We start from the raw sequence: 22,678 nt of genomic DNA, 5'->3' as shown, positions 1-22,678 counted from the left end.
GGGTCTCAGTAGCATCACGTGACAGAATGCTAACCATGTGATGGATAAGACAGTATCAAACAAGACCGCCAGGATATCCATATTGGAAGTAGTGTTACTGCTGGTAGGAAACACTGCGTTATTGATGTATTATAAAAGATCTTCCCAGCTGTTCTCCTGACTTAAAATCCAGATAGTCTTGTAAATATACATTTTGGTAAACACACCTTCAACAAGTCAACATCATGACACTGTATGCGTGCGAGATGCAAAAAACAAAACATGGGAGGCTAGGTATGTCCTTCTGACTCAAATAAGGGTGGGTAATAAGTAGACGAGTCAATCATAAAACAACATTGCTGACTGATGTGTGCAGCACTAAGCGCGGGGCAATACCAGTGGTTATGATTAACTCAGAACCTTCCACCCTTGAACCATCAATTATGCTAACAACATTAAAACTAAAACAGTATATTCTTGCATGATGTCCGTAATAATTGGGATCTTGCCCAGCCCTTAGCAAAGCCCCTCAGAGTGCCATCATTTCTGCCTGTTTCCAGCAGGGATGGAACAAAGTTGCCGAGAGTTTGTTCCCAGGCTCTGACCCTAGCAGTGCCTCTGCAGTACCGAGATGTCATCTGGTTCTGACTAGTGGGGTACTGCTGGTCTAAGTGGGGTCTCCTTCCATACTGTTTACCTCTCAGCAAAAGCATTCTCAAAAGTCCACAGGTCTTCCATAGGGAGGCCTTCTATATCGTGCTTGGTTTTTTTCCAGGGGTTTTTAATTTTTGAGAGAGTGCCTTCTTGGTGCACATGGGTGCCGCTGGACAATCTTATCACAGTCCTTTTGAAGACGAAATACAGCGACCTAATGGTGTCCATGGTGGCCAAAAATGCCAGCGACTGGGAGACGTGTCAAGGCTTTGTGGGTGATCCTTTCTACAGTGGGCCACCTTTGTTCAGTGTCCTTGACTCGCCCATATAAAAATATGTTATAGAAATGTGTGGCCACTTGGTGAATCACTTGCCTAAATTTGGTTTTCTTTTGTGAGTTACCACATCTTGTGATTTTATTTCATTTATCTCAATTTCGTTTGTTGGTGAGGTCTGGTATGCCATCGGTCTGGGGGTTACTACGAGTCAACCCGTTCACCTCCCAGGGCCCAACAACCCTGCCCTCAGAACAGACGCAGGACTCAGCCAAGGGCAAGTTAAACTGTCGTTTATTACAAAAACCGACAGGAATCATACGGGACATTGAAAATTCTCCATAGTCTCTGCTCCCAAACTCGTGTAAACCCGTTTTGTTGCAGTGTGTCGTCACAACACGGGCCGTTCCCCCAAAAACCTATCCCATTTCTTGGTTGGGTGTTCTAAGTGGTATATACTATAGACTGCCCCTATAGATCTTGATTGGTTGGCCCTTCCATGTCAGGTGGCTGATCTGCCCCTTCCCAAGAAACTATCTATGACATTGTTTCAGGGTCGCAGGATTACCATTGGCTCTTGCCCTCTGCCATCCATCCACCCCTGGATTTCTGTCCCCTGATTGGCTGGAACTGGTCTCCCCAGGCCTGGGATCCAGTTCTGTTCTCAGCCCTCCGTGCACCTCTTCAAGGTGATGGGAATTGCTATGTATTTCCAGTGTATCTATTAGCAGTATCACTTTTGCCTGTGAGAGTGCTCTCCAGGTTGCAATGTTCTTAACTTGTTAATGTTTCACTTCACATCTGTGGTGCTGAGAACTGGTGTCTTCCCACTGTGGGTGAATACCCATAGTCTAGTGCGACCACATCACATGGTTGAGGACCATGAAATCGAGCTCTTCTGGTCTGCAATTTATGAGGGTTTATTCTGTTTTTCTAAAGATGGCCCCTTCTCATTTTAGGTTTGGAATGTGCCGCGTGTCTCTGACCTTGGCTGTGAGCCCTGGTCTTCTTGTTCTGTGCAGCCTGGTTCTGCTTTCCCTCATCTCTCGTCCTGTGGCGTGTGGCCTCATGTGAGCCACGTTATCTATCTACACATCTATATTGTGCTATGTTGCCTATAGGTTAGTCCTCTCTGGTCCTGTCAGGCTCCGTATGGGATCCTGTAGTTCTATAGGGTTAGTTTCCATTAGCATCTGCAATCTTGCTCTTCATATCTTCGTTGCCTTCCGTTCAGCCTTTCTGTATTTGGCTAATGAGAAAAATAATAAAAGCTTTTGACAGTATGTATATGTATCTGTCCTCTAGCTACAGAACTGTGTAAGCATGTTCTTTGTGTATATCAGTGTTTGTCTGTGTAAAATTGTGCATGGTTGCAAGTGTGCTTCATGACTAACGTGGCTATTTAGAGGTGTAACTAATGACGTCAGCACAGTAGTTTCTCTGCATTTTAGTCAACGTCATCCATCGAGGCATTTGGGTCTATAACCAACGTTGAAGCACCTGTATTCATGAAGACATTTGCTGGATAAGATTTGAATGGCTCTCTGAGAGAATATCTTTCTGCATGCATGTCAGTCACTGGTCCTTCTGGGGCCTGGCCGAATAGAGAGTATCTTTGTGCGCTTTTGACTCTTTGGGCTGTCGTGTTCATGGGGGTGAGGATGGGCATTCCAGGCACCCTCTCTTCACGTTGCTTCCTATCAGATTTTAAATCGGCTACTGTTATTCTATTGCTAAAGAAATCTAATTTCGATGGCTCTGGTTTGGTTAATTCTCTTCCAATATCTTTGCTCCCATATCTATCGAACTTACTCAAAAGAATTGTTCATTGCCAACAGTGGTGTAGTACAAAATGTGGGGGGGCCCCTGCGAGCCATGCTGAGGGCCCCCCAAATTCGGCAACAAATCACGGGTCATGCCACACTCTGGGTCGGACTAGATTACCACGCTTGCACAGTACGCACGCATGTGCTGCTGCAGGGGTGCTGCACACTGCACTAGGAGAAAGATATAAATATGTGTTTTAATGCATTATACAGCACACTTTCTGTGAAGAATTGGCTAAAAGGCCAGAGCGTTTGCAATTGTTTTGTATGGTAACACCATTCCAAAAATCTGATACATGCAAGTCACCAACAGTGCACAGAGGCCTTAATGCTTTAATTAGTATAATGCATTGCTATTAAAAATTCCATGCCACAATAAAAACATGTCCAACTGGCTGCACAATATAGACCAGCCTAGATACGCACTAACATATTACAGTAAAGCTTGCAGGCCACATTTAGACATACCTAGACTGGTTGCACCAAAATGCCAGTCGAAGCAATAACACTTATCATGGTTATTTTATCACAGAAAGATATACAATGCCGCAGTAAGAAACGGCTAGACTGTCAGCACCTACATGCCAGTCTAGCCAGGTAATTACCCATCCCACCCCCACACATCCCCTCTACCTCCCACACCATGTCGCAACCCCCAAATCAGCTTCTCGGCCCAGAATTACCTCCACATCCCTTTTCCTTGTCCCAGTGCTAAAGTATGAGGCTCCTTGCCTCATAGGTAAGTACTGAGATGAGGAAGAGTGAGACTAAGAGTAATGAAGATTACAGGTAACTAAGCCAAGGATTACCTCCATGTCGCTCTAACTCATCCCAGTACTTGTGTATGTGGCAAAGTTCCTCATACACAAGTACTGGGACGAGGAAGAATGGGGCTATGAGTAATGAAGATTACCAATAAGTAACCAAGGGATTCAACACAAGAGGTGGCGCAACACCATTGCGCTGACTGGGCATCAGAACTCCCACCCACCCGCCGCCCCTTAAATATTGGACTATGTTGACAGGACCTGGCTCTAACGTACAGTGCCGTTGCCGGACAGAGCAGGACACAGATGTTAAACAGCACCTGTGTTTTGCTGTTAACAAAGGCCCAGCAATTACTTACATAAAGCATTTCTCTGTTAGCACCTGCATTGAAATGCATACTTTTATAGTAAATTGAAATCTTGATGTGGGTTTAGTACTTGCATGCCAGGGAAGTGATTGGAAGGGTAGAGAGGGGACAGGAGACCGCTTATTCTCACAGCAGTCCATAAATTGATGCTTTCAGACTTAAAGGAGAGCATTAACTGCTTGTAACATTGAAGCTGCACTAGAATAGTCTCATTAGAATGCATAAAGAAGTTAGATGCCCCCACACAAAAAAGTTTGCCCCTCCCTGACCACTTGTGAAGTTCGCATCTCACCCAACATTTGAAGGGTTCGCACCCCCCCTCTGAAATGTAGGTTTCAGGGGGCGGGGGTGGATTTATTGAAATATGGCATGCAGTACATTTTGAAACTCCACCTCCATTATTGCTGGTATGGCGGTAGAGCACTAATTAGTTGCACACCTGATTGTTATGGAATGCTTACAATAATTCCTGCAGTCATTTTCATTATGTTTGCATATAATCAGAGCTTAATGTGGCGTTAAGCCCCCGTGCCAAGGGCTAAAACAGGGGTAACGGCCCGGAGCCCTCGTTAACCGCCCTCGCTGCACTCGGGTGTTCCCCCCTCGGAGCTTCCTAGTCTGAAATTCTGCAAGGCACCCAGTTTGGGAAGAAGAAACATCTCCTGAAACGAGACTCAGGGCCGTGGACCCCAACTGGGTGGCACGCTTCAGTTCAGATACGATTGACTGTCACTTCTCAAGCTTCCACTTTATTCACCAGCCTCAAGAACCATCAAGATAAAAAAGTGCACAGGCTATGCTTTTGACCTTTTTGCCTTTGAATGGAAAAGGTCAGGTTAGTCAGAAAGTGTATATTTACTCACTCCTCGTCGTCACTTTCGTCCTCTGCACCATCGATGATTGTGTACTCTCTCAGGATCATTCTTCGACACGGTTCGGCTGATGTGTTCTTCCCCACCCCAGACAGGGACATCATTTAGGGGACGCCAGCGGATGCAACTGCGACCCCTGAGGCCTCCCTTGCTTCCCCTGTAGTCTCCCCTGCTACCCCATGTGGCTCTTTGCTTCTGGAGTGGCCGGCTTTCTTGTTCAGGACTCTTAAAAAAATGTTTTTACAAAATTAAGAATAGGGGTTCCACAAGTCTAACACTTTCAGCAGTGCCCCTTAATAAGAAAGAATGGGAATACCCGATAATTATTCTTTCTGGAATTCTACACAATAATTGCTAGACTCATTAAAGCTTTATTTCAGGCACACTTCACGGGGTGAGTCACTGATTTAGTCTGTTCCTAAATAGCTCAACTCAGCCTGTCATCCTTCTGAGGTCGATAAATGAGTACCAACACAGGTTGCGTGATATTGTATGTATATTTCTTCTATATAAAGCGCTTAAGGGTAAGTGCAATATAATAGCACATCATTATCATTTGGCCATGGACATCTGCTTACATTCACAGTAATTTGTTAATGTGGGCCTATACACACTGATCTTAATGATACATATGGCAATCCATTTTTGTATGAAATGTATATCACATCATAGTCATATTGTAACCATATTATTCGTAGTGTGCTTAGCAACAATGCTATGTGATGCCACTTCCTGTTTTGTCAAGGGGTTAAAGGTCGTGTTCCATCACTTCCTGTGATATCACTTCGGAGTGGGGTCAAATGACATCACTTCCTGTGATCAAGGATCATGGGATGTCACTTCCGTTACCCCTGGCATTTTGGTGAAATGACGTCCCTGACCACAGCACGGTTCCTGGAAAAGGAAGCACATCTATAACGCAGCACCAGGTTCACCAGCAGGCCTGGATGTCTCCATGTGCATGGGGCCCTGATAACAAATCCTTCATTGCTGGTCTCCATTGTAGGAGCAGGCTCCCCAGCTTCGTGGCCAAGCTCTTATTCCGGTCTCTGGCGCAGGTGCAGTCCCACAAGAGGTGGTACTCAGTCTCACCTGCTGTGCAACCTCTAGAGAAATTATTCTAGCAGTTGAGTCCTCTGGTGTGGGTGAAGACCCGCACCAGCAGACGGCACTGAATAGCGATCCAGGCAATGTCTTTGTAATTGTTGATCAGTCTGTCTGATGTTATATCCTCCCACAAATGTTCACGTGTTATATTGTTCATGTTTATAAACACTATAATGTTACGAAGAGTGTTGTGAAAAATTAAATGATCACCAAGCTCAAGCATTATGTACTTACTAATTCAAGTATATTATAGATAAATAGGTCTCGTTATTCGTATGCCCCAAATTGCTTTGCTTTAAGTAAAGCAGCCAAGAATCCTCATTGATTCTGTTTTCCGCTTTGCTTTTCTCTAGGGTAATTCTGAATGAGCACAAAAGGAGTGTACTAGACTGTTCATCTTGGATGATAATATTCCATCGTAAAATCATTTATATGATTATTCTCGATTGTGATAATGTGCTTTGTAAGACAAATGTAATGTCTTCTTATTATGACTTCAATACATGCTTGAAATGATCACTAGAAATAGACATCTTAAAGTTTGGAAAAGAGACAGTGTACAATGTTAGTACATTTAAAAAATATCCCTTTTCAATAGATTCTTTTGCCGACAATGCACCCAATTGATTCTAAAAACGTCCTTCCTTCCGGTAAAGATTCATACTCTTAATAAATGCAACAAACTGTTCCTTCTGTGAGCACCAAGGCAATGTTTAATGTTGTGAGCATGCCATTGGCTGGTTGGTAGAGCTATTAAACAATACATTAGTTGCAGTGTATACAAACATCGTAATAGTTATTTTTCTAAAGTAAATTTAAAAAAACGGCTGTAGACTCTGCAGCCATGGTCCTCCGGTCCCTTACACGGCCTGTCACAACCATAAAACCTACCAACCCCATGAGACCCACCGTGGTGACAATGCGCCCTCCATGTGATGGCACCATTCCTGCAGGACACACCGCATGGCGACGTATGTCTCCAAATACCAGGCCGCTCCCCACCTCAGGGAGGTCTCCGGTGAAACTTCTCTTCACCATAAAAAGCAAACCCTCCCCGCCCCCTCCCAGGTGTGTTATTCCGCTGGTCGCGCCGCTGTCAGGAAAGGCTGGGTGACTCTAGGGAAGAGGCACCTGGCAAAGCAGCTCTCTTTTTGATATCGTCCCTCTAATCATTTATTGTATCCCCACCCATGTATCCGTTTCCATCGAAGCTTCTGTGACTCTTCCTGCTTGTGCTTCACTTCACCAGAGGAACAAACCTTGAAAGCAAATGTGGGAACTTTATAATTGTTACTTCCTCCAAACAGGGTGGAAATCAAAATTGGAGGAACTTTCATCAGGTTTAAACTATCTGATGGGGGACTCTGTTTTCGACATATATTTAGCAAATTTGTGACAAAATAAAACAAAACCAACCGAGTCATGATTAGCAAATCGTTCCCTCTCCAACACAGTAAACTAATCATATGCTGTTTGGCTAAATAATTGGAGCTGGTGCAGAATATTTAGGAAAGTTCGATTTTTCCTGCTGAGCCTGCATGGGTACATGGTTCGGCACTGCCACCAAGTGGCTTTCAGAGGGAATTGCAGCTAAAGATTATTTTGAGGGAAGGGTTCCGAGGGCCGTGAACAACTGAAGTTGGATGTTATTATATTCATAACACACTTCTGCATTCCGTAGCGGCAGAAAATATGTACTTTTGGGGGGGGGGGGGGGAATAAAATAAAATTAGTCATCTTTTTTTGAAATTTTGATGAGGCTTTTTGTTATGCAGTGATTTCAACAAATTAAAAATAACGAATAAAACGTTTATCTAAAACGTCTGGCTGAAAAACATACCGCATTTTTTAAATTGTATATGGATTGGGGTAAGGGTTTAAAACGGGTGGTGAGGTTGTCGGGGTCGGAGTATAAATGTAGAGAAACAGGAGGCTTGGGGGGAAACCCCCAAATAAATCCGTATTTTTTCAGTAAAAATGTTTAGTTAAAAAAGTTGTTCTTTTTTAATTCGATAAAATCACATGTAACCGGTTTTCGGGGACTTCTTCTGTAAAATGCATTCGTTCATGCATGTTCTGGACAGTGAAAGCGTTCTGAAGTGTGTGAGGTCCAGAACAACTAAAATGAGCACTGGGGTTATTAAAGTGGTGCCCAAAAGCTTAAGACAACGTACAGCACACAAGCACAGAACTGCCTTGTGCGTTGTATTGGGACATTAAAACCGGCCGTATTTTGGAACAACACCTTTAATTCCCACCCACACAATTGTAGGCATGGAAACCCATATAACAAAAAATGTAAGTGAAGGCACCACTGCCGCTTACAATAGCAGATTTGACCCATGTGGAATTTCTGTATTTGGTCATTCTGCTTGCCCCCATTGCAGTGCACTGGGACTTTTACTCTAAATACACTGAGTTTGGCTGAATTGCCAGAGCCAGACTCATTTTATCAGAAGCCTTCTTTGCCAACCCTGACCTTTTAGCCTAAAAGGACGTTCAATGGTTGGACTTGTATGGCCATACTTGGTGTGTAGAAAATTGGAAACAACAAACCATGGAATGTAAAGGTGCTGTTGACTAAAACGCTGCTTCTTGGTTAATGTGCAACAACTTGGAAACTCTGGCATAGCCGAGGGAGGTGGTTTGTCAATGTGGTCCCTTTTACAACATAGTGAATGCTTCTGCAGCAGGGCTGACCTCAAAGGGGGCCACTTTGCTTTAGCATACATGGCGACATGCCAACCGCGCCCTGCTTGTGTGTACGACAGGGACGACTTCCTCCATCAGGGACATTTGCGTCAGCACTGCACCCAGCCCATGGGGGCGAGCAATCGACTAACAATTCAATGCCTCACAACAGGTTGAAATACTTTTTACTTTACTTTTACTTTTTTTACTTTAGTTTATTTATAATGCGCAACCATAAACCCTTAGGTGTGAGGGCGCGGACAAGACAGGAACATGACATGAAACACATAAAGACCGGACAAAAAAGGGGAGACCAGAGTCTCACCAGGCAGAGAGGAGCAGGAAAAGGACAAGAGATTGATTACTTATCGAAACAGCCAGGTTTTTAGCTCTCTTTCAAACAAACACAAGGACCAGTGGTTTCTCAATGTAGCAGGTAATGGGTTCTGTAATTAGGGGGCTATGCTAAGGAAGGCTCCTCCCTGCACTTTCTTAGTCTTGCATCAAGGCAAAAATAAGAGATTTTGATTGCTACATCTCAAGTTTCTATAGTTGGGTTTTTCCTTAATACGGTCTTGTAGATAGGTCGGCATTGTACCCATTCAGCACTTGAATGTAATTGCCAGTAACCTGAAGGCGATACGTGCCTCCACAGGAAGCCAATGAAGGGTGCGGTGTGACTCTGTTACGTGGGCGAGCGCGGTGAGACCTGAAACCACTCTCACAGCACCATTTTGAACAACTTGAAGCCCATTGATATAAGCTTTGCTGGCTCCTGCCATAAGACTACAACAATAATCAATCTTTGCGCCTATTATTGCTTGCACAATTGCTTCTGCATTATCATGAGAGATATATGGTCTCAGGTGGGCTAGTAGTTTAATATAATAAGTTGCTGAGGCAACGGTACAACCTGCATACGGTTTCATATCCAAAACCTGGTCTAGAGCAACTCCTAACATTTTAACCTTGGGGAGAATGATGATTTCTACGTCCCCCAACAGGAAGTGTTTATACTCAGGGTCCAATTTGGACAGGGTGCCTACTGAACCGACAACCATAAGTTCTGTCTTGCCTCAATTGAGCGTGTTGGTCGCTTCTGTGGCTGATGAGCCCTTCATGGCCTGGAAGGCTTCTTTCTGAGGTTCTTCCCACACCCATGGTTCGGACCATCTGCTCAATCTTCTGAGTGGTTCAGTGATGGTGGCCGGATTGGGGATAAACCAGCCACAATAAATAACCATGCCCAGGAGGCTTCTAATTCTGTTCTGTGAAGGTGGCCGGGCAGATTTGATGTTGTCAACCTTGCATGGATTATCCGAGATGCCCTCCTTTATATCATTTACAAAGAACTCGAGTTTGGCTTTATCAAACTCACACTTTTTCTTGTTTAAGGTGAGAACTTCATCTCCGCAGTGTTGGAGAACCTTCCTCAGGCAGCGTTGGTGCTCTGCTGGGGTTTGAGCAAAGACAGGAAAATCCTGACATGCATTGATGGTCCCTTGAATTCTGGCAATCACTCCCCTAATCATGTCCTGGAGGACTTCTGGGGCCAACAGGCCAAAGTTAAGGTGCTTGTACCTAGGCATGCCGTTAGGTTTTCGAATAAGTAGTGATATATCTCACGTTTTTAGGCAGTGGAATCTGATGATAGCCAGTACGGGAGTCCAATTTAGAAAATTACCGTGCTCCTTGAAAGTCTGTATTGAGGTTGTCGAGTGTCCGTGTCAAATAACCCTCACGCTTTACTGTGGTATTTGGGAGCTGCATGTCAACACAGATGCGCAGTTGGTCCGGTTGTTCCAGTCCACCACAATAGGTGATACCCATCAAGTTGTCCCCTGAACTCTCATTAATGTCCACCTTTTCCGACTTCGAAATTACGTTCTCCACTTCAGAGCACAGGAGGAATCGGATTCTGTGTTGTTTAAGAGCATCTGGTTGCTCTTCAAACAGCTGATGCTCTTGTAGGGATTATCAACTTCTCAAAGCAGGTCAGCAAGCTGATGTTTCTAAATGCTGCATGCAAGGTGGATAAGTTTGAGATCCTCAGCCTTGTTGCAGCTAATGTGGGTGTGTCATGCGATGTCTTCTTGCTTGCATTGTTGACATTCTCAGGTTGAATGTTTTTGCGGAACATTTGAAGGAGAGGTGTGGGCATGTCCCTTCTGCATGCATATATTCTAATTTTAGTGGGTACCAACATGGATTTGTACTTTAGAGCAGCAAATTGGTAGTGGCTCATCACATTGACTGACGCCCCAGTGTTAGCGAATGCAGAGACATGGGTGCCTAAAATAAGCACTTGTCAGGCTGAGATCAGAAACATTTATTTTTCCTTATCAAAGTCTCCTGGTTCATCTGGAGGCCGTGACACCATCTGCCATGTTGTCTGGTGGGGGGATTAGTGGGCTCGTGGTGGTGCACTGACGGTGCCAGAGCAGCATAACTTAGAAAAATGGTTCAGATGTCCACACTTGGATGACTCAATACCCTTCACTGGCCATGAGGTGGGGATGCTCAACAGTCGTCAAAGCATCATGTTAGTAGCAGGCGGCTCAGTGGTGACACAAGACACCTTGTCACTGGAACACCCATCCTGTTTCTTCCATGGCTGTGTTTGGTGGTTGCATGCTCTTCAGCCACGTCCAGGTGTTGAAATGCAGCTTCCTGCTTGTCCGCATGTGTTTCTGTGAGCTTGTGGGAGTGGCCTCGCTCTCACGCTTCTGTTGTAGGGCAGGACTGATTTGCAAAGAATCTGCCTTCATAGAATTCTGGAGTAGCAGCATTGGATCAACTGGGCCCTTGCTTCATCAGTGCAGGTGGAGGGGTCAGTGGGATCATGTGCCGACTGCCTCGGTTGCCACAGGTGAAAACGTTCCAAAGCGGCATTACCTTAAGGGTTGAATTAATCCACCAGCGTCCATTTTCCTGCATCATATGAGCCATTGGGAGAAAGCAATGCCTTGAGAGTGTACACAATTATGCCTGCAATGAATAGTAAAGAGGATTGGATTGCTCTCTAATATTTTACTTTGATTGTAGAAACTTGCATTTCCAGGCGTTCTACCAATAATGCCAACTTCAAGCATAAGCAGGAGGGCGTCCCCAGTATTTCATATTCCTGGATATCAGTGGAGGTGGCAGCAAGTCTCACCATTGGGTGGTTGTGCCGGAGGGCTGGGGTACCAGGTGGAGAAAATGGTGCGGTATCTCCACTTCCCCATCCACCCTCATATTTGAGTTCTTGTAGGCCCTCTTTGAGGTGAGGACACAGTGCATGTGAGGTCCATGGTGCAGGCAAATAATGGAATACGAGACAGATATTGTTCCTATCATTCTCACCCCAATCCAGCCATTTCTTCACAATTTGTTAACACATTTCCTTGCAAATATATATGGGGGGGGTTGGGTTTAGGCATTTAATTATGGTGGGGGCATGAGGGAGGTTGTGAGGGGCCTTTATTCAGGTGGTGATGTGGATTCTGCATCAAAGCATGCGTGCATTGAAAGACCATGGCCAGGCTGGGATGTCTGGTACAAGGGCAATCTGGCAGCGCATTGCTGTGGTCTTCATCGCACTCCAGAACCAACTCCAGATGGGAACTGCATACAAGTCTGATAGCAGTGAGTGCAGTGTCACCTAGTGACGTGCAAAACTCCCTAGTTTTGATTAGAAGCACAACCTCTGAGGACCTACGCATGTGGATTCTGGTCTCTGGAACCTCTACCTAACCAGTACAATGATCATATCTGTGCTTGTTTACATAAAAGTCATCCAAAGGTCACCTATTCCTCCTGCTCTCATTGTGGGTGGTGGTTGCTGGCTGCCCTCACTCTCCCCTTAACTGCAACATCACTGATTTCAGAGGCCTGCTGAGTGTTAATCGTGCAGGAAACACATCTGGCCTGAAACGCGCTGAACGCGCACTGAATGTGTTTATAATACTAGCAGCATCCTGGCAGACGACCGCAAGGTTTATCCTGGGCATTCTTGCATTTCATGCCTGGAAATAGAAAAAGCACATGGGCGCTTCTTCCACGTTCATTGAATTTCATTGTGGTTTCCTGTTTGAAGATGGCCGCACTCTTTTTCTTTTGAGCATTGCCATGACGCCCCCAATAGCACGATTGTGATTGGCTGCTGCTGCATCTTTCTTGGCATACCAGGAGCCGGCAGGCGAAAGCCGGCCCCCTGCCCAAAGGCCCCTGTCTGGCCTGCCCGGCATAAAGTGCCGTAACTGCCGGTCCACACGTCGCCTATCCTGCCTCCATGCTGTTCTTCACCGATGATTCGTGGGGCACTATGGCACATTTGACTACATGGTGAGCATTGCCTCCTATCATCTTCCATGTCCCGCATTGCGTTTATGTACCAGAAAGCCAAAACTTGACGCCACTTTCTCCTCCTTTTCCCGGCCACATGGATTCTATCTAGACTGCAATTTCTCTCTAGAAGTCTTGGTCTACCCCACAGCTGCAATCTAAGCTTTCGTAATCTCACTATACCTCCCAGTTCTTGTAGCTCCTCATCTCACCGTGTTATGTTACCCTCTGGCTCTGGGGCATTTTTCTGTACCACATGATTTTTGAATTTAGGCATGTTAGTGTGCTAAATGATTTTTGATTTCAGGCATTTTTCTGTACCAAATGATTTTAGAATGTGAGCATTTTAAGGTGCTAAATGAGTTTTAAATGTGGAGTCCCTATTTTGCCCCTCTGGGGGCCTATGACTGTTTTGTATCTCATAACTAATAGGCCCCCTGATGAGTTCTGTCCTGCTCTGTGATTTCTGACCCTCTTCCTCTCCTGATTACCCACTTGATCCCCCTCCCCTTTCATCCCCATGGTGCTCTCCATTTCCCCTATCTATTCTAACTGCTTCTACATCACCTATCCTCCCTCTCTCTCATAGTCAGGAAGGAAGGCATTTAAGAAGGCTCTCCTGATCTCCAGCCCTGGTCCACCCATGGCCTACACTTATGTCAATGCTTCCTCCAGACAGACTATCACTGACTTTCTCTTTGGCGTTCCTTCTCCTGACCCATAGACTCCCCAGATGGTTTCTGTCCTCTCCTCTTTTGCTTCCTCACCTATTTATGGTGGTACCAGATGGGGAGTGGTCTTGGCACACCTCACATCATCCAGGTGCATCATCAATGTCTATTGTAATGGCACTATCATGGCCCAGGGTTCTCAGCCCAACCTTCTGCTTCTTGTCTTCTGTCTCTTTTTAACTTCCCCACTCTCCTGTCACCCCACCATCTCCCTTTCCCCTTTTCCCGCTGGTGGTGGCATCCCGCCCCTGTACCCCTCCTCTGAAAATGTTTAAAGGGGGCAACCAGCGTCACTTTGCTACCCTCAATTCTCACTCCGCTGTCTGACATTGTTCTCCTCCTTGAAGTCTTGACCTTTACATCCTTGTGCTCACTGAGATGCGGTCCAAGGCCAGCTCCATCACTGCTTTTGACACCCCTCTCTCCTTGACTCCTCCCCCAAACTTCTCTTTCTCTGGGACTTTAACATCCAGCTTGACTCTCTGGATTTGGCCACTGTACTCTTTTGCAGCCTCTGGGACTCATTTCCCTCACAATTCTTCCCTCTGGCCCAAACCCACTCCACCGGGCTCACCTTGGATGCTCCCATCTCAACAGGCATCCCTCTCTTCGACCCTCTAACTACTCCCCTCTCCTGGTCTGACCCTTCTCTCCTCTCCAACCTTGAACTCCCCTGCCCCCTGATGATGCCTCTGCCCGCACTGCCAGTCTCCTTTTTCCAAAGTTTTGTCTTCCTTTAGGAATCTGTCTCACAAACACAGAAATGTAATCCGTCTCTGGGTGTTAGGGTGCATCGGGGTTATACCCTGAGCCCCTGCTTGGCCCTGTCATGCTCGCTTCACTGGGAGCAATGGCGGTGTTAAACCTTGCATGTGTAAAGGCACCAGCGATGCCAGGAGTACTCAATCGAACAAAAACTAGAACTGGGCACCGGGACTATACATGATGTCTGTCATTATTCCCTCTTACTGCGACATGGATTTCTTACCCACCCTAAAAACAGATGTGGCTCAGCGCTGACAACAATTCGCATTACAGTGCGTATGTATAACCTCTGATGTGCCACAGAAAACCGTGCCAGAGCCCACTGGATGGGACAGTGTTCACCTTTTCCAAGGAATCACTACAACTCCCATCAGCCCTAGCGGGCATAACCAATGGTGAGGTCTTGCGAGTCATAGCCCAAAACATCTGGAGAGCTGCAGTCTGCAGATCCTTGCCTAAGTATGTTCTTGTCCTTCTTGTCGTCCAGAAAGTCCAATACATTTGATCAGCAGCTTGGTTGGGAGTTTAGACGTACTCTTGTTTATTGATTGTTACAGTTGTTAAGTAGCTTTGTGGAAGCTGTACCTGTCCCAGTGGGATCTCGCTTTTGTCGGTGGGTGGGTGGTGGCGGCGCTTGCAATATGACTGTTTGTCGCAGATAGCATGGCCACCGTTATGCATAGCGGACCCCAGCACTATGTGGCCAGCACAGTGATGGGATTCCTCGTTCTTCTCTTCCAGAGAAGGAGATCCTGTGCTCTCTGGAAGAGAAGCTCAGGGAGATCGACGAGGAGAGCAAGATCAAGGAGTGCCGGCGAGTGGACCTGGAGCTGAGCATGATGGAGGTGAAGGAGAACCTGCGGAAGGCTGAGTCCGGCCCGGTCACCCTCGGCACGGCAGTGGACTCCATCGCTCTGGAAGGAACCAGTCCTACTGTAAGTGGACACAACCCAACTTACATTCCATGTTTCCCAGGTACACAGATGTTTTCAAGAGCATTACATCAGCATCAAAAGTGCCCGCCTCAAGTGAATGGGGTTGCTTTCCGAGAATTCAAATGATAGGCGGCTCCGCTAAAGGGCACATTTTTCTGACCATCCTTCCTTGATTGACTCAACTGCATTGTGCTTTGATGGAAACAACTGTAGTGTGCATTGGTTGAATCGGTTGTAGTGTGTATTGATGACGTTATCTGATTTGTGCATTGATTGAATCAGCTGCTAGGTGCATTGATTGGCTCAATGATACTGTGCATTCATTGATTCAGCTGCAGTGTTCATTGACTGAGTCTTCTGTTGTGTGTATTGATTAACTCTGTGTGCTTCGATTGAATCAGCTGTGGTGTGCATTGATTTCCTCAGCTGTGGTATGCCTTTATTGGCACAGAATTGGTGTGTATTGATTGACATGACTGGCTCATCTGTAGTGTGCATTCAATGACTCTGCTGTTATATGCTTTGATTGAATCACCTAGAACGTGCATTGTTTGAATCTACTTTGGTGTGTATTGTCTAGCTTAATATTACTGTGCATTTATTGACTGAGCTTTAGTGTGCATTGGTCAATTGACTCAGCCGTAGTGTGCATTGATTGTGTCTATAGTCGTGTGAATCGATTGACTCAGTGTGCCTCGATTGAGTCAGCCGTAGTGTGCATTGATTGCCTCAGCTGTGGTTTGCATTTATTGGCACAGAATTGGGGTGTATGGATTGACTTGACTGGCCCATCTGTAGTGTGCATTGAATTACTTCTCTGTATTGTGCATTGATTGCATCTACTGTAGTGTGCATTGATTTATTGAGTCAGTAGTAGTATGCATTAGTTAATTGCATACTACCGAATTAGTTGACTAAGTATTATTGTGCATCGATTGAATCAGTCGCAGTGTGCATGGATTAATCAGCTGTAATGTGCATTGATTGGACCAGATGTCTGATGCATTGATTGGCCCAATATTACTCGGCATTCATTGACTCAGCTGTAGTGTGCATTGACTGAGTCTACTGTCATGTGAATTGATTGACTCAGTGTGCCTCTATTGAAATCAGCTGTATTTTTTGTCTTAGCATCGATGTGCATTGATTGACTTGATTGACTCAGCCGTAGTGTGCATTGATTCACTCAGTGGTAGTGCAAATAGATTGATGGCTCTGCACCAGGGTCCATTTATTGACTTAGCATGGGTGTGCATTGATTGACTTGATTGGCTCAGCCGTAGTGTGCATTGATTCACTCAGTGGTAGTGGAAATAGATTGATGACTCTGCACTAGGGTCCATTTATTGATTTAGCATCGATGTGCATTGATTGACTTGATTGTCCCAGCCATAGTGTGCATTGATTCACTCAGTGGTAGTGCAAATAGATTGATGACTCTGCATTAGTGTGCATTTATTGACTTAGCATGGGTGTGCATTGATTGACTTGATTGGCTCAGCCATAGTGTGAATAGATTGACGATTCTGCACTAGGGTCCACTTATTGACTTAGCATCGGTGTGCATTGATTGACTTGATTGTCCCTGCCATAGTGTGCATTGATTCACTCAGTGGTAGTAGGAATAGATTGATGACTCTGCATTAGTGTGCATTTATTGACTTAGCATCGGTGTGCATTGATTGACTTGATTGGCTCAGCCATAGTGTGAATAGATTGACGATTTTGCACCAGGGTCCATTTATTGACTTAGCATCGATGTGCATTGATTGACTTGATTGTCCCAGCCATAGTGTGCATTGATTCCCTCAGTGGTAGTGGAAATAGATTGTTGACTCTGCATTAGTGTGCATTTATTGACTAAGCATCGGTGTGCATTGATTGACTTGATTGGCTCAGCCATAGTGTGAATAGATTGACGATTCTGCACTAGGGTCCATTTATTGACTTAGCATCGGTGTGCATTGATTGACTTGATTGTCCCAGCCATAGTGTGCATTGATTCACTCAGTGGTAGTGGGAATAGTTTGATGACTCTGCATTAGTGTGCATGTATTGACTTAGCATTGGTGTGCATTGATTGACTTGATTGGCTCAGCTTTAGTGTGCATTGATTCACTCAGTGGTAATGGGAATAGATTGATGACTCTGCATTAGTGTGCATGTATTGACTTAGCATAAGTGTGCATTGATTGACTTGATTGGCTCAGCCATAGTGTGAATAGATTGACGATTCTGCACTAGGGTCCACTTATTGACTTAGCATCGGTGTGCATTGATTGACTTGATTGTCCCAGCCATAGTGTGCATTGATTCACTCAGTGGTAGTGGGAATAGATTGATGACTCTGCATTAGTGTGCATTTATTGACTTAGCATCGGTGTGCATTGATTGACTTGATTGGCTCAGCCATAGTGTGAATAGATTGACGATTCTGCACTAGGGTCCATTTATTGACTTAGCATCGGTGTGCATTGATTGACTTGATTGTCCCAGCCATAGTGTGCATTGATTCACTCAGTGGTAGTGGGAATAGATTGATGACTCTGCATTAGTGTGCATGTATTGACTTAGCATTGGTGTGCATTGATTGACTTGATTGGCTCAGCTTTAGTGTGCATTGATTCACTCAGTGGTAGTGTGAATAGACTGACAATTCTGCATTAGTGCATTTATCGACTCTGCATCCCTGTGCATTGATTCACTCAGTGGTAGTGTGAATAGACTGACAATTCTGCATTCGTGTGCATGTATCGACTCTGCATCAGCGTGCATTGATTCACTCAGTGGTAGTGTGAATAGACTGACAATTCTGCATTAGTGCATTTATTGGCTCTGCATCAGTGTACATTGATTCACTTATTGGTAGTGGGAATAGACTGATAATTCTGCATTCGTGTGCATTGATTGACTCTGCATCAGTGTACATTGATTCACTCATTGGTAGTGGGAATAGATTGATAATTCTGCATTCGTGTGCATGTATCGACTCTGCATCAGTGTACATTGATTCACTCAGCGGTAGTGTGAATGGGTTAATGATGCTGCATTAGTCTGCATGTATCGACTCCGCGTCAGTGTGTACGGATTGAATCAGCAGTAGTGTGCAGCAATAACCCATGAGTGCAGTACTACTATAGCATAGGATTTACGATGATGGCGTTCTTTCTTCCTGTTGTTGAGGCCACATGGTTAGGATTCTGAAAGGAGAGCAACATGGCTATTTCATGGGAAGTTTTGATTGGCTAATATCTGAAACTTCTGTTCTCTGTCCCTCTTTGGTGATTGTGTGCCAGCAGGTGAAGAGCTCCGGCAGTCCTACTCACCTTTCCGACTCCTCTCCCGTGAACTCGGCAACCGCCTTAAAGACCCGTCCAATGTCCATCATGGCAGCAGGAAAGGGGACTGTGATGCAGAAAGCCAAGGTAAGGCCCAGTCGCGAGCACAGATAACCGACCCAAATGAAATTACAAGAATGCAGCCTGTGTCAGCCAATGGGAATGTTGAAATAAGGACTGTCCTGCGGTAGATAGGTGGAACATGAACTATCATCCAAGGAAGTTGCTAGCGCGTGACTCTCGTCCAATAGGACCGCTGGAATGGAAGTCAGCCAATGAGGATATTTGAAAGCGGACTGTGTCCAAACAGGTACCTAAGGGGCTATCAACCAATGAGACTCTCAGAATGTGCACTGACATCCAGTGAGGTGCTTCTACAGGAAGGAACATCCCCCTGCAGGGTCTTCTGAGGAACATTCCAGAACGTTAAATCGCCACTGAAACCTATATTTAATCGATGGCGACACTGGAACGCGCCAACGAAGCTTCCCCTGAACCACAGGGCTCAGTGGTTCCCCGTGTTACTCCTTATGCATTTGTATTTGGTTTACAGTCAGCACACGCTAGGAACAGCTTCACCTTTCATTTTACATTCATAACAATTACTCAAATGATGTACGAAATTCTGCAATATGTCTTCATCTGTATGTCCCCGCTGTCTCTACAACAGTCTCTCTACCTCTCTCGTCATCTGTCTTTCTCTGTGCACACCTGCCTATTTACCCGTCTCTCTGTATCTGTCTCTTTACCTCTCTCTTCCTCTGTCTTTCTCTGTACACCCCTGCCTATTTACCTGTCTCTCTACAACTGTCTCTCTACCTCTCCATGTGTCTTTCTCTGTGCACCCCTGTCTATTTACCTTTCTCTCTACAACTGTCTCTCTACCTCTCCATGTGTCTTTCTCTGTGCACCCCTGTCTATTTACCTTTCTCTCTACATCTGTCTCATTATCTCTGTCTTCATCTGTCTGCTCTGTGCATCTCTGGCTATTTACCTGTCTCTCTACATCTGTCTCACTACCTCTGTCTTCATCTGTCTGCTCTGTGCATCTCTACCTATTTACCTGTCTCTCTACAACTGTCTCTCTACCTCTCCATGTGTCTTTCTCTGTGCATCTCTGCCTATTTACCTGTCTCTCTACAGCTGTCTCTCTACCTCTGTCTTCATCTGTCTGCTCTGTGCATCTCTGGCTATTTACCTGTATCTCTACGTCTGTCTCACTACCTCTGTCTTCATCTGTCTGCTCTGTGCATCTCTGCCTATTTACCTGTCTCTCTACAACTGTCCCTCTACCTCTCCATTTGTCTTTCTCTGTGCATCCCTGCCTATTTGCCTGTCTCTCTACCCCTCTCTTCATCTATCTTTCTTCGAGCATCCCGGCCTATTTACCTGCCTCTCTGCATATGTCTCTCTAGCTCTCTCTTCCTCTGTCTTTCTCTGTGCATCCCTGTCTATTTGCCTGTCTATCTACAACTGTCTCTCTACCTCTCTCTTCATCTGTCTTTCTCTGTGCACCCCTGCCTATTTACCTGTCTCTCTACATCTGTCTCTCCACCTCTCCATCTGTCTTTCTCTGTGCATCCCTGCCTATTTACCTGTCTCTCTACAACTGTCTTTCTACTTCTCTCCTCAATCTCCTTTCTCTGTGCATTCCTGTCTATTTACCTGTCTCTCTACATCTGTCTCTACCTCTCTCTTCATTCGTCTTTCTTTGTGCACCCCTGTCTATTTGCCTGTCTCTCTACATTTGTCTCTCTAGCTCTCTCTTTCTCTGTGTATCCCAGTCTATTTGCCTGTCTGTCTATAACTCTCTCTCTACCTCGCCGTCTGTCTGTCTCTGTGCATCCCTGCCTATTTACCTGTCTGTCTACAACTGTCTTTCTACTTCTCTCCTCATCCTCCTTTCTCTGTGCATTCCTGTCTATTTACCTGTCTCTCTACATCTGTCTCTCCACCTCTGTCTTCATCTGTCTTTCTTTGAGCATCCCTGCTTATGTGCCCTTCTCTCTGTATCTGTCTCTCTACCTTTCTCTTCCTCTGTCCATCCCTGCCTATTTACCTGTCTGTCGACATCTATCTCTCTACCCCTCTCTTCATCTGTCTTTCTCTGTGCACCCCTGTCTATTTACCTGTCTCTCTACATCTGTCTCTCTACCTCTCTCTTCATCTGTCTTTCTCTGTGCATCCCTGTCTATTTACCTGTCTCTCTACATCTGTCTCTCTACCTTTCTCTTCATCTGTCTTTCTTTGTGCACCCCTGTCTATTTACCTGTCTCTCTACATCTGTATCTCTACCTCTCTCTTCATCTGTCTTTCTCTGTGCATCCCTGTCTATTTTCCTGTCTGTCTACCTTTCTCTGCATCTGTCTTTCTCTGTGCTTCCCTCTCTATTTACCTGTCTATCCACATCTGTCTCTAGCCCTCTCTTCCTCTGTGCTTCCCTGTCTATTTACCTGTCTATCCACATCTGTCTCTACCCCTCTCTTCCTCTGTCTTTCTCTGTGCTTCCCAGTCTATTTACCTGTCTATCCACATCTGTCTCTACCCCTCTCTTCATCTGACTTTCTTTGTGCACCCGTGTCTATTTACCTGTCTCTCTACATCTGTCTCTCTACCTCTCTCTTCATCTGTCTTTCTCTGTGCATCCCTGCCTATTTTCCTGTTTGTCTACCTTTCTCTGCATCTGTCTTTCTATGTGCTTCCCTGTCTATTTACCTGTCTATCCACACCTGTCTCTACCCCTCTCTTCATCTGTCTTTCTTTGTGCACCCCTGTCTAGTTACCTGTCTCTCTACATCTGTCTCTCTACCTCTCTCTTCATCTGTCTTTCTCTGTGCATCCCTGCCTATTTTCCTGTCTGTCTACTTTTCTCTGCATCTGTCTTCTCTGTGCTTCCCTGTCTATTTACCTGTCTATCCACATCTGTCTCTACCCCTCTCTTCATCTGTCCTTCTCTGTTCATCCCTGCCTATTTACCTGTCTCTCTACAGCTGTCTCTCTACCTCTGTCTTCATCTGTCTTTCTCTGTGCACCCCAGCCTATTTACCCGTCTCTCTGTATCTGTCTCCTTACCATCTCTTCATCTGTCTTTCTCTGTGCATCCCTGCCTATATACCTGCCTGTCTACAGCTGTCTCTCTACCTCTCCCTTCATCCGTCTTTCTTTGTGCACCCCTGTCTATTCACCTGTCTCTCTACATCTGTCTATCTACCCCTCTCTTCATCTGTCTTTCTCTGTGCATCTCTGTCTATTTGCCTGTCTATCTACAACTGTCTCTCTACCTCTCCATCTGTCTTTCTCTGTGCATCTCTGCCTATTTACCTGTCTGTCTACAACTGTCTCTCTACCTCTCTCTTCATCTGTCTTTCTCTGTGCATCCCTGCCTATTTACCTGTCTCTCTACATCTGTCTCTACATCTCCATCTGTCTTTCGCTGTGCATCCCTGCCTATTTACCTGTCTGTCTACAACTGTCTCTCTACCTCTCCATCTGTCTTTCGCTTTGCATCCCTGCTTATTTACATGTCTCTCTAAATCTGTCTTTTTACCTCTCTCTTCATCTGTCTTTCTCTGTGCATCCCAGCCTATTTACCTGTCTGTCTACAACTGTCTTTCTACTTCTCTCCTCATCCTCCTTTCTCTGTGCATCCCTGTCTATTTACCTGTCTCTCTACATCTGTCTCTCTACCTCTCTCTTCATTCGACTTTCTTTGTGCACCCCTGTCTATTTGCCTGTCTGTCTACAACTGTCTCTCTACCTCTGTCTTCCTCTGTCTTTCTTTGAGCATCCCTGCTTATGTGCCCGTCTCTCTGTATCTGTCTCTCTACCTCTCTCTTTATCTGTCTTTCTTTGTGCACCCCTGTCTATTTACCTGTCTCTCTACATCTGTCTCTCTACCTCTCTCTTCATCTGTCTTTCTCTGTGCATCCCTGCCTATTTTCCTGTCTGTCTACCTTTCTCTGCATCTGTCTTTCTCTGTGCTTCCCTGTCTATTTAACTGTCTATCCACATCTGTCTCTACCCCTCTCTTCATCTGTCTTTCTC

The 22,678-nt window shown here is 45.4% G+C and overlaps 1 protein-coding gene across 3 annotated transcripts in view; it reads left to right on the top strand.

Annotated features, from left to right (window-relative positions):
- AFAP1L2 (actin filament associated protein 1 like 2) overlaps positions 1-22,678 on the top strand; it is a 921,662-nt gene that overhangs the window by 857,700 nt on the left and 41,284 nt on the right. For 2 of the 3 annotated variants that reach the window (XM_069611871.1, XM_069611873.1), the window contains exons 17-18: positions 15,103-15,296; positions 18,593-18,721. In XM_069611871.1, coding sequence (XP_069467972.1) covers positions 15,103-15,296; positions 18,593-18,721 — 323 coding nt within the window. The remainder of the gene's footprint in view (positions 1-15,102; positions 15,297-18,592; positions 18,722-22,678) is intronic. The other variant, XM_069611872.1, reaches the window with a different exon arrangement.

Source organism: Ambystoma mexicanum, chromosome 8 (genome assembly GCF_040938575.1).
Source record: "Ambystoma mexicanum isolate Mex_15411 chromosome 8, UKY_AmexF1_1, whole genome shotgun sequence".
In the NCBI taxonomy this organism is placed as follows: domain Eukaryota; kingdom Metazoa; phylum Chordata; class Amphibia; order Caudata; family Ambystomatidae; genus Ambystoma; species Ambystoma mexicanum.
This window is presented reverse-complemented; position numbering and strand designations above follow the sequence as displayed.